An 18951-nucleotide genomic window follows, 5' to 3' on the forward strand; every position below is an offset into this window, starting at 1 on the left:
TTGCATCTTAATTAGTGAACCCTATAGCTTTTCCTTTGTCTGCTCTGTAAAACTTATGTACACAATTGGTGGTGGTGGTCTTCCAAAGCTTTGAAAAGCATTTCCCAAATAATCCCAGCAATATACACAATGCAAATAATGACTCAAGAGTCAAAGGGAGTTCCAGGAACACGCAGAAGGACACCAAATAAACATCTATAAGGGACACAGTAACTATCTGATTTACACAGATGTAGGCAGATCATTTGGTTAACGAAAGGCATCTGATAAGTTGTGTGCTTTTGCAGAACTCAAAACACCATGAGAACAGTTTATTTTAGTAAGCCAACGCAGATAAGTTTAAGAATAGTCCAGCTTTATGTAGAACAGCATTTCCACTCTGACTTGAACTTTTCTTTTTAATTCAATGCAAAGTTAATTAAATCGGCTGCGGCAGGGCCTGGGGATTTATCCCAGTCGTGAAGTGGTTTTACTCGGGGGTGCAGATTTTTCAATCCAGCTGTTGTGACGAGTGCATCAGTGCTCCTTTGTGCAAGTGAAAGTGCTCTGCGGTCTGTAAGAAATTTTACAGAGAAGGGTTTTGTATTATATTTTTTGGGGCAGGCCACTGGAAGCATAATTGGTTTTTGTTCAGACGAGTGATAGCAGGGTGGGGAAGGAATCTAGCTTCTGTAATGCGTTGCACAGCCGTTCAATTGAATAACAAGCAGCTTTCATGTAACAATTTTACAACTGTCTCTCTCATTGGACAAGGGGAGGTTTTTCCAAAAAACACATGACAGGATCTGAAACTTTGGTTTCAAAAGAACTCTTTAAGAGATTATTTTAAACCCTTATAAATAAGATATCCTCAAGGTATTAAAAATGGTCTATGAAGCTGCAAATAAGCATGTGAAGACTGCTGCTTCGCTTTCTGATTAAAATGAGAGCATATCTTAAAGCTCCAACTGTAAGAGAACAGCTTTGTTAAAAAAAAGGGGATTTCACAGAAAACATGGAACAGATATAAAAACATCTTATTTATTAGACTTAAAATAGTCAAGAGGTAACTTATGCAGTCCACCACTACAATCTTCATTAGTCATACAGCACAGTATTACAATACAGAATCGAGTTATTTTACATTAGGAGTGTACAAGAATCTATCTTACATTATAAAACAGCGGTTTCTGAAAGCACAGTACAGGAATGAGGCCTGTATGTCACAAAAGGTCTATGTTTTGACTGTTGTCCATGTTCACACTGAGAGGGATACATCAACATCAAGGATGAACACAAATGTTTGTCTCAGATGCAGACAGAAAAAGAAAGTAAAACACACACACATATACAGGAAAAAAAATTTTTATACCAACATGCTGGTTTTCTCACAGGTAGTTTGGCAATCTATTAAGTTGGTATACTTATTATTATTACATTGACAATCAAGGCAAATGGCTTATTTTGCTGCACCCAGATTTGAGGACAATGTGACCCCGACTCTATAATTGCCTGAATAGCTAATCTGCCACTGACAACATCCCTAACCCTGTACAGTAAAGTGCTGGAGTAGCTGGAGAGTTGCGATTGCTTTGGGTTGTGTTAGTCAGCGCAGGGCTGATGGCTTATTTTCAGCTGACTATGTAAGAACCAGGATTGGTTCCCTTGCTAGTCCAGTCTCTCCATTATTGTGTTTGTATTCATAAAAAAAAAAAAAAAATCCATAAAAATAACAGCAATTTCACAAAAAGAACCAAGCATAGGGGAGGTCACGCACGGCCTCCGGAGGAATCAGGGGTCCCGTACATCACAGAAACTGGCTCCGTGTGCACAGACATGCAGACAGGTATCCACGGCTAGTGAAAATACACATTACTTCTCTCCTGCAGCCCAAAGCCACTCTGGCCTTCTTCAATCCAGAAGAGCTGCTTAAACTGGTGAATGAACGGAGCAGAGAGAGCACACACGGTATTCACGGGCTGAGTCTCTGTGCCCTGACGCCGCCGCCAACTTCTTCTATTCTGCTGAGGCACGTATGGGCTGTTGAATAGTTTCACAGCATTCCAGTCCTTCCAGAGGAATAGACAATGGTGAAATGAAGGTCCAATTAGAGCACCTGTACTACGGCATTCCTTGTTTTTATGCCAGTTTATGAAACCAGAATAATGTAAAACACTAGCCACTAGTTAGTTTTACCTCTTTCTAGAGAGAAAGACAACATCCAGATTAATGTAAATATACAAACAGGTTAAGTTCTGGAGCTATTTACAACAGGGCTGCAATCACCATACAAAGTCAACAGGAAAAAGAAATAAGAAAACTAAATTTGGTGGTCAGATATGCTACCGATATGTAGGCTGGTACAAAACGAAGGCCCAGACATATACAGAAGGCCATCATACGTTATTTGTAGTGTTCATTGGTTTGTATAAAATCTCCCTGTTAGTTTGAAGACATGAATCCCAGCAGTTAACCGCAGAAAGAGTCTGTACACTCAGATAGGAGCGATGGCTTCGGTGGGAGAGTATTAGAAGCACAGTATAGCAGGTTGTTAGATGTTCATACTGTGGCACTTGTACCTGATAAGAGTATCGGAAAAATAACATGACACATCAGATTTTTTTTTTTTTTACAAGTTATAGAAGTGTAAGCATACAACATAAATAAAAAAACAAAACCTTACAAACTGAAAATGTACAGATCATATTACTATACTAAGGTTTTATTTGTTTTGGGGGTGGGGTGGGAGAGTATATATACAAAGAAGAAGTAAATACAAACTATTTCACCACAATCCTTCTGAGAGGATAAACAATGTGAGAAAGGTACACAGTTCAGTTTTCAGTTGTACAATTTAACAAGGTCTGTTCATGGTGTGTGTTGGTATACAGATACATAGATAGACAGCTAGAGAGATGTCTGTCTATCTATCTATCTATATACACTGCAGAGTTCTCCTCCGGAAGTTCAACCCAAGATGGTCATTAGGAGGGCGAAAGGCATCAGTATTGGTCAATAGGGGAAGCTGAAGCAAGACGTTTTTTTGTGACACCCAAAGACAGTTCCCGTAGTCTAGCACTATAAATGACACCAAATCAACTGCATACAATATCACCTCCAAGATCTTCAAATCAGAGCTGGAGATCAAAGTGCTAGAGTGATGATACAGCACCACGGCTTCACTCTCTGGGGAGGACCCTGTGTTGGATGTGTATAATGATGCATAGAAATAGAGGGGCACTCATTTCAGATATCAAAAAGGAACCCGAGTTTACAGTTCCTGGTTTGCAATGTTAACACCTGTGAAGAACAGTACTGTAGAGACTTTGGTTCATAGACCTTGTCACATCTCAGCCTTCTGAGGACACCTGACAAGTCCAGAGGAATGAGACACTATGAGTTCAGCTGTCTCTGGACAAGGCTTTATTCAGTGTAAAACAGCTCTCGTTTACTGCAATGGGGGCTGAGCAGGAAATGTTAAAACTAACATGCTATTCCAGGAAGTAATACTCGATGCCACACAGTGACACACAGCTGGGGGCTGGCAAACCCTTTCTGTTGCTATGTCACAATGAGAGGAGGGCTGGAGACTCGCTGTGTTATTTGCTTCCTGTTAAGTATTCTTCCCCACAGACTTGATCAACAATTAACAAAAACTATTTTCTGGGTAAAACAAAAGTATGCAGCCAGTAAAGCACAGTAATTTGGGGGGGGGGGGCTGCCTTCTTAAACTCCCCTCTCTCACAATAGACAACAATAGCAAATGTGCTTGGTTTAACCTATCCTGAGATACAGCATGAGCCTATCAAACACACCTACTGTCTTTTACCTTCACCTACCTACTTTTATTGCTTCTTATTTTTATAGAACAAAAAAGCATGCGTGTATATACATTTTCTTTTTACAAATCTAGATGGGCCCATACAAATAAAGCTCTCCCTTCTCTCTCTCTCAGAAGTACCATGGAGCTCTCCAGATCTAGCTGGTCTGGGATGAGGTTGCGGAGATACAGTGTACGGATTGGAGCGGTATTAGCGTCTGCACAGCCCTCGGACTGCGCCGCACTGCCATTGTATACATTCACACAACAGGTCAAACCCCCTTCACCGATCACCAGTCAGCCACTGCTCCCCTACTCTTCCCCAGCAACCCACAGGGGAGCCACGAGTGTTCTCCTTCTACCTACATTTCTACTGCATATAGACTATGTTCAAACAAATCCCCTTGAAGGAAGGGCTTGCAGGTTTCAATGTTTTTCACTCCGTTGTTTTTAGTAATATACATCACATAGGCATGATATAGGGGACTGAAGTTAAAAGCACCTAGAGTATTCTCTCCTTAGTTTGTGATAAATGCTTATTAAATTCATACTCCCTGAAATTGCTTTGCAAAAACAATTTAAAAAAAAATGCACATTACAGATGCCACTATTAAAAGTTAGAGATATGTAGTTCTCAACTAAGTTTATCGGCAGGACGGGGCAGCTTGTTAGTGAAATTGTATTATTCCTAAAATGATTGTATGGATTCCTATTATTTCTCCCCCATGAATATCTAGATATTATCCAGTTTTTCCATTATTTTGAAATATTCTAATCATTAAATCTCATATATATATATATATATATATATATTAAAAACACTAATGTCTTAAGTACTGAAATAGGAAAAACAAAAAGCAAATAACAAAGAAACTTAACATCTTTGGCTACAGGTTTGCTTTTTTTAACCTGGTCATCAAAAATGCTAAAACCCTCTTAAGTAACATGACATAAAAATCTAGATCTGGTTTTAGTACGTTTATAAAACAGCACAGTATAGTCTCAGTCTTCTGTTTGCATAATGTTTTCTCACTCTCGTTGGCACAGCTGAAAGTCAGTTGTTTGCCGTTATCCATGTCTACTGTAAAGCTGTCTGTCATGAAATGGGTGGAACATTTTTTATAATGCAGGAACTAAACAAACGAGCAAAAGACATTCAAATACGTATTTTTTTTCTCCATCCGTACAACAGAGGACAAAACCGAAATCGGTACCATATGAAATATTCAGGCAAAATGCTTCACTCAACAGCAAATACTCTTACTAAAATGCACACCACATTCAGCCCTAGATAGCCAGAAAGGAGCAGAAATAGAATTTATTTTGGTTTTCTTTTTTAAGCGAATTAAATGTTAGGAAAAAAACTCAAAATATATACCTCCCTCTGTTTTTTTAATATATAAAAAAAGGTTTCCGACTCAACTAAGAAATTCACGTTTTTGTTGTGTTTGCTGTTGCTATTAAAATATTCAGGCATTTACATGACACACAGCATATGCACTCCCTGCATATAAATTAAAATTATATTATATTATATATATATATATATATATATATATATATAAAATGATTTGATTTTCTTTCGATGCAGGTGAAGTGAGTTACCCCAGCATGGCAGCGAACGCTACCGAAACGCACAGCAATAGACAGCAACTGCACATGGGGAGTGCTGGACTGCCCCCCCAGGATCCTCACTGTATGATGAAACCAGGCTGGGGGGCCATCCGAGGGGGGGGTCTTTGTGGGAGTGCGGGGGGGTACTGAGCGATGAAGGGATTGGGGTAGCCAGGCTGTGAAGAGTGAGAAGGCAGGGGGTTGCCCACTCTGGGGGGGATGGGGGGGTAGGGGCTGGCAGGGTACGGGAGCTGATAGGGCTGGGGGGTCATGGCTGCCGTGGGCTGAGTGGGAGGGGGCGGGGGCACTCTGCGGGGCAGGGGGACGGGAGGGCTGTTGGCGTCTGTGGAGAAGGCGGGGAGGTTGCTCGGGGGGGGCGCGGTGGTCTCTGTAAGCCGGGGGAGCTGGGGGGGGGCCTGGGGCAGCTGGTGCCCCTTCAGCACCATCTCGCGCAACTTGTCGATCTTCACCCTCCGCAGGTGTGCCAGCTTCCTCTTGCTGTGGTACTCGTCGATGAAGACGTCCAGAGGAGAGTCGCCCTCCAGGAAGGAGTCGGCCATGTTCTGCAGAGCAACAGGGGCCGTCACAATATTAGAATTATATAACTCATGAAACGCATATCATTAAAACCTGAACTGGAAAACACAGAAGTACACAAAAGCCGAAGCACTTTCCTTTCTTATACAGGGCCATAAACCAACCATTTTTATAAAAATATGATCAAATAAACCTGCATTATGTTATAGGATTTTGAAATTAAAAGAATTTTGTTTAATTATTGACTTATAAAAGGTTAATATTAGGGGTATGAAAAGATGCATCTTTTCATGCACATAGCTGGCTGTCTGGAAAAACATTTTATTTTTTATTTTAATGTATTTGTTTGGTTGTTTTGGACACAACTCATGCAAGGTTTCATTGGGGGAAATGACAGGAAGGATGTGGTGGTGAAAAGTGGGGTTGTGAAAAACAAAAGGTAACCACCATCACATCTTTAAAGGTAGTTTAACCTATCACAGTGCCACTGAGCATTCGATGGCAGACGGCACATGCTAATCATTTAAACAGAACGATCATTGACAGATGCTGACCCTTTTATGGCTCCATGCGCAGTATTAGAGCACGTTATGTAACCTGGCCACTGTGCTCATATTTAAGATGAGCTTTCACAGATTGAGAGGGAGGCTCGGAGATGAGTAATTCACTGCTCTTCTACCATCCTATGATTTATTGTTTTTTGTGTCATAGTTTGTAGATTAGTCTGGCTGGGGGTGGCTTCCACTAAAATAGATTTGCGCTACAACATTCAGGTGGCGGCTGCTGGTTTTAAAAGTGGGATTCTGCCGTACATGCCAGAGAGGGACAACTCACCTCTGTCTCCTCCTCGATCTTGGCTCCCTCTGCCTGCAGGAGAGCCAGGAGTGTGTCAATGGAGCCGTTGCCTGCGTGGTTATCTGAAAATACACACACACATGCTTTATAACACAGGAGGCAGACTGTCATGCAGGCAAAGAAGCAAAGCCATAACGAGCTGGTCCAACTGTTGTGGTCATCACTCTTAAACCATTTAAATCACTGCTTGAAATGCTGTGACCTCTATGTAAGGATTCACAGAGGGTTCCAGCCACAGCACAGTCTGGTCAGGATGGTCAATTATCCACTTTAAACCCTGACCACAATTTCCCCCCTGGCTGCAACACACACAGAGCAGGGCCTGGCATGTGGCACAGAACTGTAATCCTGACGCAGCTGACAAAAGGTAAAGGGTGACCACTACTGCAATGCAAGGGTTGGCGTCACATCTTTACAAGCTAGCAGGGTGGATAATTACTAATTGATGCTCTGTCCGCAAAATCCAGTATTTTTGTCTGTATAATTTCCCTACAATGGGGCCAGCTACATTTTTTGTGTAGGATTTATACGCCCTGCATGAAAATATAACCCGGACTCCACCTGCTCATTTGACTGTATAGGAAGTTGAGGAGCCTGTCAGAGTGTTACAGTACCGCTCCAGGCTGGGAACCCAGATCAGCTATCGGACGACTCCTCCTCACCGCCTGGACCAGAGGAGCACATGAAACGCAGGGCAGGGTTTCTAATTGAATCATATCACCAGGAAGAGATCGGACATGCTTTTATGCACAGAGAGGCAGACACGGTATTGGGACGATGGCTATGCGATTTGTCTGGTAGAAATGACGTCAGATTGCCTTCCTGATCATCATTAGTAAAAAAAAAAAACTAATTGAGGGCAGAGAGAAAAGGATTGAAGTGGAGAGGTATGCCCCACACTATTTGATGTAAAAGCAATGACTGTGACTTTGAAGATGGATGAGAGTGCCACTGATATCCACTGTTACTATAAGGGATCTTGTCATGTAAGCTTACTTGTAAGATCTGGCACCAGGCAATTAAATAATACATTAAGACGTTGCATTCAATCGCTCAATTTACAACACAACCCTGGCCTGCTGAAACTCAAACTCAGCTTGAGTGTAACAAAGATGTCAAGGGTACACGAGTGCACAATCCCCCTACGAGCGACAGATGAAGAGTTTAGTTTAACAAGCTTTCCTCCGGTGTGACGCAGGGCATTTCGCAGCAGGTCAACGGCCCGGGTCAACAGGAATTACAACACCGAAGAAGCAAAGACTAATTGTTCCCCAGCCTGGTGAGACCTGAGTGAATAAAAACATTCCACACCAGAAAGACAAGAATGTCCGAGTCGCACCTGACGCTGTTTTTGTCATGCTCAGTCGCTTCAAGAAAGGTCATAAAATACAGGGCCTCAGGATGAATGTGCCGTGTCACAGTTTATTTTTTCCAAGCCTTCAGCCCTGGAAGCATTTTTGAAACCCAACCCAGAAACCGCTGATTTGGGCTTCGTGTGTCATGTGAACGCAGCAGTATCAGCGACACAAAGAACTCATAACTAACCTGCTGTTCCCGTCTGCTGAAGGTCGGTTACCTCAGCAGTAGGTAAAGTATCACACTGTAACCTGACCTGGGTGCCCCACGTGTCACCTAAGATAGCCCTGGATATTGTACCTCCAATCAAGTGCCACATAACATTAATACACCCGACAGCATCATCAATATTGTTTTAGCAGTATTTCTGCTTTCAAAGAAAGCATTGTAAATCCGCTAATGTGAATAGCACATTGATTATGCAGCCAGCGACAATGCCCTTACATAGACTTAGACTGGAGTTGTCTTTGTTATCGTACCATCTGTGCCCATTACAACTGATTCATCACTGCACGACAGAAACCAAAAATGGGATCCAATTCCAACATCACAGAAAACCCACACGCCTGACATTAAAAATAATAATGAAATGCTAATTATATATATTTTTAGCAAGTAATGAGAAGACACACTATGACAAAGTACACCAAATGCCTCCTATTCTCTGAAAAAATATTATATTTTCCAAAATTTTCACTGTTCATGTGGTTACATGAACATGTTGCTTCCTCCAAGAGACAGAGACAGACCTAGCTCATTAAGTCGGCTCTGCTGCTTTTATCAGCTTTACTGTGAAGGATTCTCATGAACTGCAGAATTAGATTTCCTAACAGATCTTTTTTTTCTGCATGCGAGTTACTAGTGTTTGGCACAGCCTGGTCATCACAAGCTGACTGTTTGCTAATTGAAGTGGGGCTACTTGCCAGCTGTTGAAAGGGCCAGTCTGGTGTATTTCTCGTCCCGTCTCGCGCACACAGACTACACAAACGAACACTGTTCCACTAATGAACTGTGGGACCAGAGCTGGGGCGGCACAGAGATCTCAGCTTCTCTCGCTGCCTATTGTCGCTGTGCAGTAAGAGGGTTCTTATGAAATGCATGTTGCCATAGAGATGGATTTTGGGAGAGATACAGGCTGCCCAAACACCATGACTCATTTAACACAATGCTCCCCTTGCCCGCAGGCACAATCTTCATCTGGGCCAGACACAGGCTGTTCAACAGCTACAGACTGACAGCTAGGATTTCCGGTTACAGTAAATCCATATCTGGGACAGTTTGAAAGAAAATCTGGGCTACCTACATTTCATACAAAGCCATCACTATTCTTGGTATGAATGTAAAAAGTTGATATTGTTTGTTCCTATTATTTATTTATTCATTTCTGCATTCAGTGTTAAAAAGAATCTCCCTAAGGGAGACCATAAATATCCAGGAGAAGGTGTCAAGTAACAAGGAGGAGCTGGCTTCCAGGTGGAAAGTTGAGCTGTATGGGGTATATTTTTAAAACTGTCAGACAACACTGCCACCAGGATCTCTCTCCACATCGTGCTGGACAAGAGTCAAGCAGTTCCGATGTTTAGTTTGTCCGGGTGTAAATTTGGGAAGAGATCATTGCAGATACTATCGTTAGCTTAACGATCATGTGCTACACAGCAGCAGACAAAACAGGCAACACAAACTGTAAACATATTGCTGAGGAGCTTGTGATGAATGTGAAACATCTAAACAGAATGTATAAATAAATAAATAAATAAATAAATAAACAAACTGGTTATTCCTGTGGCTATCATGGAAAAGATGTCAATTAACTGCTGTGCTGAATGAATTTAGTCAAAATACTGTCAACTTTTTTAAGCATTCAGAGTGAAAAGATTGGTGTGAAATGGACACTTGGCATTTTATTTATTTTAAAGTGCATTGCCTAGCAACCACTACGTCACGGAGTAAGTGGCATCTGCTCCTGACAAATATTTGCCAAAGGGGTGTGGCATAACTCTCCAGAAGACAAGAGTTGGGCTACCCTTACTCACAAACTACACTGCAGCAATCTGCACTAAACTCCATCAGAGACCACTGCAAGGAGAAAAAAAAAGAAAAAAGTAATTTTGGGAAATATAGAGCTGAACTTAGATCAACTTGTGTATTTATCTTAACCTGTCAAAATGGGATTTCCCATAATGCACTTTAACCGCTACAGGCATGACAAACCTAGCAGATCTCTATATGCAGCCATGGCAGAAACTGGGCAAACCGGTTCAGTTTGTGGAGAGAGCACAGTATTGTTGTCTTAAACAATAAACCAGACCTGAATTGCTTAAAGGAGAGAATTATCCAGCCTTCTCTCACTCACGGTCTTACCATCTCTAGTTCTCTCTCTTTTGAGGAACTATTTTACATAATGATATTGTAAGTTTAACTGTCTGAATTGCTCCTTAATCTGTTATTTTAAAATTACGGTTTAGAATCCCGGTGTGTGAGAAGGTAATTTTTCTTAAAAATAAAAACAAAACAAATATGAAAACTACATTTCTTGAGATGGAAAAGTAAGAGTTGCAGGGGCAGGTGTACCTAGTGTGGACCTCCTCAGCTGGTAGGCCTCAAAAAGATCCTGGAGCTCGCGGTATTTCTTGGTGAGCTGCATCTTCAGACAGTCCAGTCTGGGCTGATGCATCAGGTTTTGCTCTGCCAGGCTTCGATTACTTGCCAGGGTGGTCTCTTTCGTCTGTTGTACATTCTGCACCTGTATCAAAATAAACGCAAACAAGGCTTGTTTTCGGTTTTCTGCAATGTACCAGGCGAGGAAAAAAAATAAAAAGTACACCATTTAACTTACTTTTAGACACCGCATAAATGTGCATTTATTTAGGTGTATTAATATAAACAATTTTTTTTTTTTTTTTTTTTTTTTAAACAGACCTGGGAAACTCATACTTTGTATTGCACTTATGTTGTAAGTTGCCCTGGATAAGGGCGTCTGCCAAGAAATATTATTATTATTATTAATACTGCAGTGTGAAGAGGGTTTAAAAGAAAGAGGACTGGAGATGAGTGAGATGGGGTTGCCTGTGTAATGTATAGTTTTCCCCGATAGCTATCAATAAGATCTGAAGCCTTGTTTATGAAGAATGTACAGAACAGATTTGTTGTCTAAAGAAGTGGGCTATGCGCCTCACCCTATGGTAACAGCAGACAGAAATGGACAGAAATAGTGCAGTACAGGACTATTAGACTGGGAATGGCAGCCTTCCAAGACTATATGTCTGCCTGTGGTGTACTGCAAATAAAGAGCGTAGGACACTTTATTAACTGAAACACTTGAAAGGATATAATCAAACCCTTTTATGGCTGCATCTGACAATGCACATTTGCACATTTCTGAAAATTAGGCTGCACAGCAAACATGTCATTCGCGGGTTCAACTGGCTTGTGTTAACAGAATGCAAAGTCTGCTCTCGAGTTACATCAGAGGAGTCCTGTGCATCACAGGGCCAGCGTTACCAACAGCCACAGCCAGCCGGGGAGAGCCTTGTCAGACACGCTTTACTAAGGAAGTCTACATTAAGCAAGCAAGCACAGCAAATTATATATATATCTGGAGCGAAGAATGGATTCTTGCTGAGGGGAACTGCTGAATAATTTCTTCCCCTAATCGCTGTGTTCAGAAGAGCTTCAAGACTGCAGCTGTGTTCACGGCACAAGCGCATCTGCAGTCCTATCTGCATCGAGGTCTTTGTCATGGAAATAGTTTCTGTTGGTCAGTAAATGGGGTCATTATTTTGACTGATATCAAGAGATATACCCATCCTCTGGACATCTAATGGCAATGACAGTTTTTTTTTTTTTTTTTTTCCCCACAAAGTGTACTTGTATACATCTACTCAATCGCAGCCAGTGTTGAAGACAGGGCCAGTCGCTCTCTCTCACTCAGACAGTCAAGAGTGATCTTGTCTCTGGGTCTCACACTAGAACCAAACTAGTGACAGGGCCTGTGGGAACAGACACCTCACTCCCCCTTCTCATAAGACACAAGAGCTTCAGCTCCCTAGTGTGCCAGGCTCTCCCGCCCACATGGTTTGCTTTTGGCTAATTAGGAAGCTGTCCGGCACCCTGTCTCCAATTCACCAACCAGCCACTGACAAAGCAGAGAGTCGCCTGGTGACTTAAAACAGCTCCAGTATATACACACTGCCTCAAAACCCAACACTAATTTATTGACCAAGAAACGCCTTGAAGAAAGCAATTAAATAGGTTTTTATCCCTGCCTACTGTAAAGTGGTGGCATCGAACCTGAACACACAGGTTTTTGGGATCAGACAGCTGGTATCTCCACACCCCTATGAGACAGCACATTTCGGTGCTATGCAAAGCAAGAGAGTGTTCCATTGATAAAAGCCTGTAACTTCCTTCATATAAACAAATACAGAGTACAATAAATTCAGGGCTGTTATTAGATAACAAATCAAGACCATAAAAAAACACTGTTATACACAAAAGACATTCAATTTGTACATTGTATTCATTTGCTTTAGTTATATGTAGAGGAGACCTATGAAGATTTCTAATTTGCTTTTCAAATGAGCATTTAAGACTTTCTTTCCTCATCTTTGTCACTACATGTACCTATGCTAGTGCATCCCATTTTGTTGATGTTCCATACGAGTTTGTACACTGGGAGAAATTCAGTTTTCAGAAGATGTTGTAAAGAGAACTGACTTGAAAAAACACCCAATAAACGGCCCGCTTTATGGGTCCGGTTTCTTATGCATTTATTTTTGTTGAGGGCTGCATTTGTGGATAAATATTGTACAGATAAGATGGATCCTTTTCCATTTCTCTCTTCCTCAGCTTTACATGACAAGACACAAGGCACTAGATTTACTCAGGTTTCCACACTCTGTACAATCAAGTCAAGATACGATCCACAGTTCCTTTTCTATTAGCTCTTAAAGAGGAACATCTGAAGTTTATATGCAAATAGGCACAGACATGCAGGGTGGTGCTGCATCTCTATCCAAGAGGAAAATTGCAGCTCTGTTCTATCTGTGACAGTGTTTGCCTGTAATAATAGAGGATTAAATCTATTCAAAGCTAGCACTAAGCAGAAGCACTAGAATCAGAATAACTTTCCCCGCACCCTCTGTGAAGGAACAGATTAATTAATTTACTTGCACCACGGCCAAATCTATAGTTTATTTAGCTTTCCAACCACGCAGGGGCTGTTACACAGCCGTGGGTAACTCATATGACAAAGCTGCCCTGCGCAGGCATGAGTAATAACCACACTCAGGATGACATTAACTGGAACAAGATGCGAGAACCACCAAGACTGAGGCAGTCCTCCTCTAGGCACTGACCTGATCTCCAGCGTCAGCACTCCTCCATCAAAGCTCAGAACTGTCCTACAAAGATTTACCACAATCCTCAAAAACCCAAGCTTAAAATGGTAATCTCCCCATTTCACATCTAATTGATTATGTATCTTATATCAATCAAGAACATTCAGATTGCTGATTATGGGCCAATATCTTGACTTCGAAAATAAAACCAGTGCGAATGCTGATGATTTAAAGTACTCTTTGTACTCGTATATGTCATGAAAGAAAATCACGGTTTCCACAGATGTTTTCAGATATGTGTGCGTAATGTAGTTAACGGTTATGCTGACTGAAGTTTTGAATTAAAGCAATTCACAAAATAAAATCCATCCAGGATGGCAAGTTTTTCACACATTGAAAACTATTCTAACTATTCTACAGGTCAAGAGGCCACTTTGAGAGGCTTTCTAAAAATATGTCCTCCCACACCTAACAGTTGTCAAAATAAATGTGTTCAAAATAAGTCACACTTATACAAAACAAACTGTAGCTCTGGTCCTATTGTGGGGGGATGTGGGTTTGAAGATCCACAAGCATCCAAAACTACAGGTCCTTGTAAGAGTTTTTGGCTGTGTTTGTATTTTGCAAGTATGTGGTAATATTGTTCCCCTAAAGAAATTACATTAAATGACCCATATTTAAAACAACAACAAAAAACAGACTATGAAGTGATTGTTTAAAAAAAAAAAAAATGAAAACATGATTAATCATTTACTAACTCTTGGTTAGTAAAGATTGGTCTCTAATCTTGGTTTCTTAGCAATTACAATGCGAGTTGCTAGCTGAGGACAGGAGTGGATACACAAACATGCAAACATCATTCCTGTAAGAGAAATAATCATTTGAGAGATAACCATCTCATCCTGGGCAGTGCTCTTGTTCTAGTTTCTAACAACGCTGAGCATTCATCAAACTGCAAAATAAACCACGCGTGTCAAGCAGCAAGTTCTGAAAACGATTTAGCAAGATCCTTGTCATTGAATGTTCTGAAAACCACTGAAAACCTTTACGTCAACAGGTAGCATATCCCTTTAATTAAGAAAATATTGTTTTTGGCGGAGGGGTGGAGACTATAGATCAAAATACAAGAGCCCTCTTAATAGGGTATATGAATGGTTGGTATAAAGAGGTTTTTTTTCTTATGCTTTCTCACAATGATAAAAAGCGCCTTTATCTGACTGGTGCAAACTGGTGTAAGAAATTAGTCTCGTGCTTATTATGAGTAATCTACTGACTGCCCTCTAAAAGTCAAAGAATGCTCCGGCAGGGATTAACACAGCAGAGAATTCAGTATGGAGGGGATTCCAGCGACCACACCGCTTCACTTAAACTAACAGGTTCATTTATTAAAAAGAGCCAGCAGGAAAACAAAGCACAGGCTGTAGTGGGGGAATTCTTTTTATAGACTAATTTTCATTATGGGGGATAAGACGGAATAAATTAAAACAGCACTCTGCAGACAGTCCCCTCCACCTCTTCCCTGTTCCCTGTTCTTCACTCACTCTCCCAGCTCCATTCCCTATAACAATAATGAGGATTAAGCTTTGGGGTCAAACATTTTAATAACCGCATGCCTGTGTTTTTGTGTGCTGTCACTGGCTTGCTGTATACTTTTCTGCCCCCTGCCTCAATACTAAACAGGTGGAAGAAAAAAAAAAAAACAACACACAAAAAAAAACATTTTAATATGTGACAACACACGAGGGGATTTCCTTCCAGCTGCAGGCTATAGTAATGGCATCAAAGTGGAGACTGCTAACTCAGCAACAACAAACCCCCACCGATAGCCAGGTCTCCGACCGTTGCTTATTGAAGCAATCAATCTTGCCCTGTTATTAATATCAATTATCTGGATGAAAGCACAAGAGACCCGGCATGCTCTTCATATTTCTTTCTCTGCTGTCAGCGCTTTCAAAACACTGACTTTCATTACCAGAACCACTCCTGTATAATTCTAATTTGTGTAGCGATCCCAGGAGACGCTGCCATGTGAAATGTCCACTGTACCACTTTTACCTTTTAGCACTTTTACTTTTAGCAGTATTTCTCTCTTACAATAAATCTTGGATATCATAGCATTTTGCAGAGGTGGTTTCTACAAATGACTAATATCTTTGTGGTATTCTGAACACTGCTGTTATAACAGACAATAGGAAAAGGATTGTTGTCCACAATATAGGCTTTCATGTCTGCACCTTGATGACTACTCCCTACTGCTGAGTTAAGTGTATTCAAATCGGTTCCTGTTACCAACACAAATACCCAGGGACAGTCACCGCAAAGCCTGCGTGGCAAGCAAGTGTCCTTTATCTATATAGCAGACTATTATAACTAAGTAAGTGCAGTGCAGTGACTGGGGCTGAAAAAGCTGCAGTTGAAATTATAACAATGGCACTATGTATCAAAGGAAGACAATGTAAACAGAGATATGGAAACCATAGATGCCTAAATAAACATTGTGGATTTTTTTTTTTCCTCATAGGTAATGTAATCTGAGGACAGATCTCACGGATTTAATTATTTTTTTTATTATTAAGATGACTTATAGTTGAGTGGCTGAAGCAGGGGTGCCGCAACCTGCACTTTCCTCAATGCTTCCTCCATTCTCTCTGCATGGAAGGTACCCCTTTAATGCAGCCAAAAATTGATGCACAAATTGTCAATAGCCTTTGCTGTCACTGACACGAAACAGTGTTAGGAAAGCTGTAGTGACTGTAGGTGTTGGAACAAGCTGCTAACAGGATAAAACCATAGCAGCCTCTTCTTCACGGGGACCTCTCTGGCTTCTCCTGTTTGGGTCCCAGCCTTGCATTGCGGCCCTACCCTGTGTAAACCGTGGCTGTGACTAGTCTAGCACACATGAGGGTAGTTGCAGTGGTGTGTGTCACCACAGAACAAGGTTAGAAATTCCACCGGCATGGACGTAATGATTCCCCCATACTCAAGCAGATGTATAATACACTGTCCTCTCTAAACACTCGTTTTTTATCTGCTGCACTTCATCTACTTGGTAATCATTAAACCGGTGAGTTGGACCTGCTCATTCAGAAGTGTCAATGGCTTCCGGTTTGTGCTATGCTCTTCGAGGCCAACTACCTTTGCTGGCAGACAGCTGTGACTCTTCCAAATAAATACATCCATAAACCAACAAGTCAATGCACATGTAACAACGAGGCTTTTGGTGTATCAGCTTCTCTGAACCCAATTTCCAACTCCCCATCATTTCAATTGAAGTTTCAGTTCCACCTTGACCCCATTACAGCCAGTCAGTTTGGACAGACTCCTGCCCTTGCCGTATTCAATTAACAATCAGAGGACAGTGGGTTTCTGCAGATAAAACAGTATTTGAAGTGCTAACTCACTCTTATTGACAGAGCCATCGATGTTTTATGACCATGACCCCTAATAACACCCTAACCTCTAATAAGATCAACATTGATCTGTTGCCAAGACACAGCCTTTACCACCGTGTGTGGAAATGCAGGAAGTGTACAAGTTGTCATGCAAAACAAATAATATTTTTGACCCTCCAGTTTTTTAGGTGGCATTATTCATTAGTATGATGAGTCAGCGTTTCTTTTTGGCATCATCAAAAAGAGGAAATGAATCAGGAACAGTTTTCAATTTGTGTATTTTCCGGGAACTCGTGAAATAGATGCCTGGAATTCCTACTATAGTATTGCTTAAGAGCAGGTGTTGAAAATGATGCATTTATAGTGACTTATATCAGCAGCTGAAAGGCCGGTTTCGAATTCAGTGTCTAAATACAGTGTACTGCAGTTGTATGAACAGCCCTCTTCTCTATAATCCGAATCAATCAGAGGCTTTTCTGAAGCAATGAATGCCTGCTGAAAGACCAGAATGCACACAGAGTCCCTTATTAAAAATAGGGAGTTCAATGTTATTTGAATTAGTCATAGGGCTCCCGCAGTTTATTTGCTATACTCAAATTAAACAAATACATCCCTGTAACACAGAAGGGTATTTAACAGAGATATTGACATTTCACAAGGAGTTTTGTTCTTTTAGGTTTTGCTTTCATTTCTAGAGAAACACATACGTTGTAAGGGTTGTGCCACAGCATGAATGCAGGGTCCCAAATACGGTGGGTAATGACAGGGCTCCGGTATCAAACATCTAGTGTGGCTTGGCGACGAAAATTCAAAGGCCAACACGTTGGCTCGCACTGCAATAACTTCTCTTGGCTGGAACCACTCGCAGTCCCAGTGGGAAGTGTGTGCAGCCTCCCAGAGTGACGTAACAATGTCACATCTCTCAATATAATCCGCATCTGCAATGCATGACTAGCTCATCGGACATCACTGCATCCCCATCGATAACAGCCTTGATCCCAGCGGCCGGGCAGCGCAGATCCCAGGTTCATTAACCGGACCCCTACAATATAGATACATTTGCTTCTGGTATTGAATGTCCTACCATTCGCGTACACGAGCAAAAACATACACATCATTGAAAGAAAATGGAAGTTGATAAGGAGACTCGTGTTCAAAACTACGGTGAGATTTAAACGGATAAAACGACTCCAGACAGGTACTTATAATGGAAACCTCGACCTCACTGTGCCGTGTTAACCTGAGCGATGTCCACACTGTCCAGGCGTTAACTGGACTCAGTGGGAATTGTACACTTGACCAGTATCCGCATTCAAACAACTTTCAAATTCAGCAGAAGCCACACTGTTTCGTCACAGCTGGAGGGAGGCAGGTAAGCAGACTGACACAGACATAGAAAACACAACACAACACGGACATCGACAGAAACAATTGTCTCATGTTGTTCAACAAGAAAGTAGACATGGGATATCGATAGGAAGTAAAAACTGAACTTGTCTTTAGCTGTCTTTATTAAGGAGCATTAGACAGATCAACGCACTTTAAAAAACCAAATCAAATGATTGTCTTTCTTCTGTTAAAATGTACTTCCCCCACCCCGTCTATTTGCCACCAAGTACGGGGTCGGGATATTTTAAGTCTTCATAACAGCTCGGGCCTCCCTCTCCGATCCATGGGTTTCTAAACCTGCAATCCGGGCAGCTGTGCTTACCTCTTCCATTTCTTGGACCATTTGGTTGAGCTTGTCGTCGTCCTCCAGCAACTCGTTCAGCTGCACGATGGTGAGAGAACTGAATTTGCTCCCGATTCCGGACATTTCTGCCGCGACCGTGTCGGTAATCCCGCTTGAGCTTCCCTCGGACTCAGCCACAGGAGAGAGAAAGCGCTGTTCCAAAGCGGAAGTGCTGCGGATTCTCGCCCAGAAGTGTCAAATCAGGAGCGGGAGCGGCGGTGACGTCACTCGGTGTTGTCGAAAAGAACGCCACGAGCGCTGACGTCATTTGCGCGATGCTCCGAAGATGCCCACCGTTTTAATTCCGAGATATTGCGATTTCCTTAT

General features: G+C 41.7%; 1 protein-coding gene across 1 annotated transcript; it reads right to left on the reverse strand.

Moving 5' to 3' along the window:
• Window positions 1-1006: 1006 nt before the first annotated feature.
• vps37ba (VPS37B subunit of ESCRT-I a) lies at window positions 1007-18809 on the reverse strand. The gene is made up of 4 exons (XM_066689899.1): window positions 18604-18809; window positions 10733-10904; window positions 6785-6867; window positions 1007-5976 (listed from the first exon to the last, which is right to left on the reverse strand). Exons 1-4 carry the CDS (start codon window positions 18706-18708, stop codon window positions 5491-5493), a joined length of 846 nt encoding a protein of 281 aa, XP_066545996.1. The 5' UTR covers window positions 18709-18809; the 3' UTR covers window positions 1007-5490.
• Window positions 18810-18951: the final 142 nt, after the last annotated feature.

This window comes from Amia ocellicauda, chromosome 17 (genome assembly GCF_036373705.1).
Source record: "Amia ocellicauda isolate fAmiCal2 chromosome 17, fAmiCal2.hap1, whole genome shotgun sequence".
Lineage (NCBI taxonomy): Eukaryota > Metazoa > Chordata > Actinopteri > Amiiformes > Amiidae > Amia > Amia ocellicauda.

Coding starts and splice junctions, on each gene's coding strand:
- vps37ba (XM_066689899.1), bottom strand. CDS start 18,708: ATGTCCGGAATCGGGAGCAAATTCAGTTCTCTCACCATCGTGCAGCTG. Junction 6,868..10,732: donor GCTGAGGAGGTCCACACTAG/GTACACCTGCCC, acceptor GTGTATTTTCAG/ATAACCACGCAGGCAACGGC. Junction 5,977..6,784: donor AGATCGAGGAGGAGACAGAG/GTGAGTTGTCCC, acceptor GTTGCTCTGCAG/AACATGGCCGACTCCTTCCT.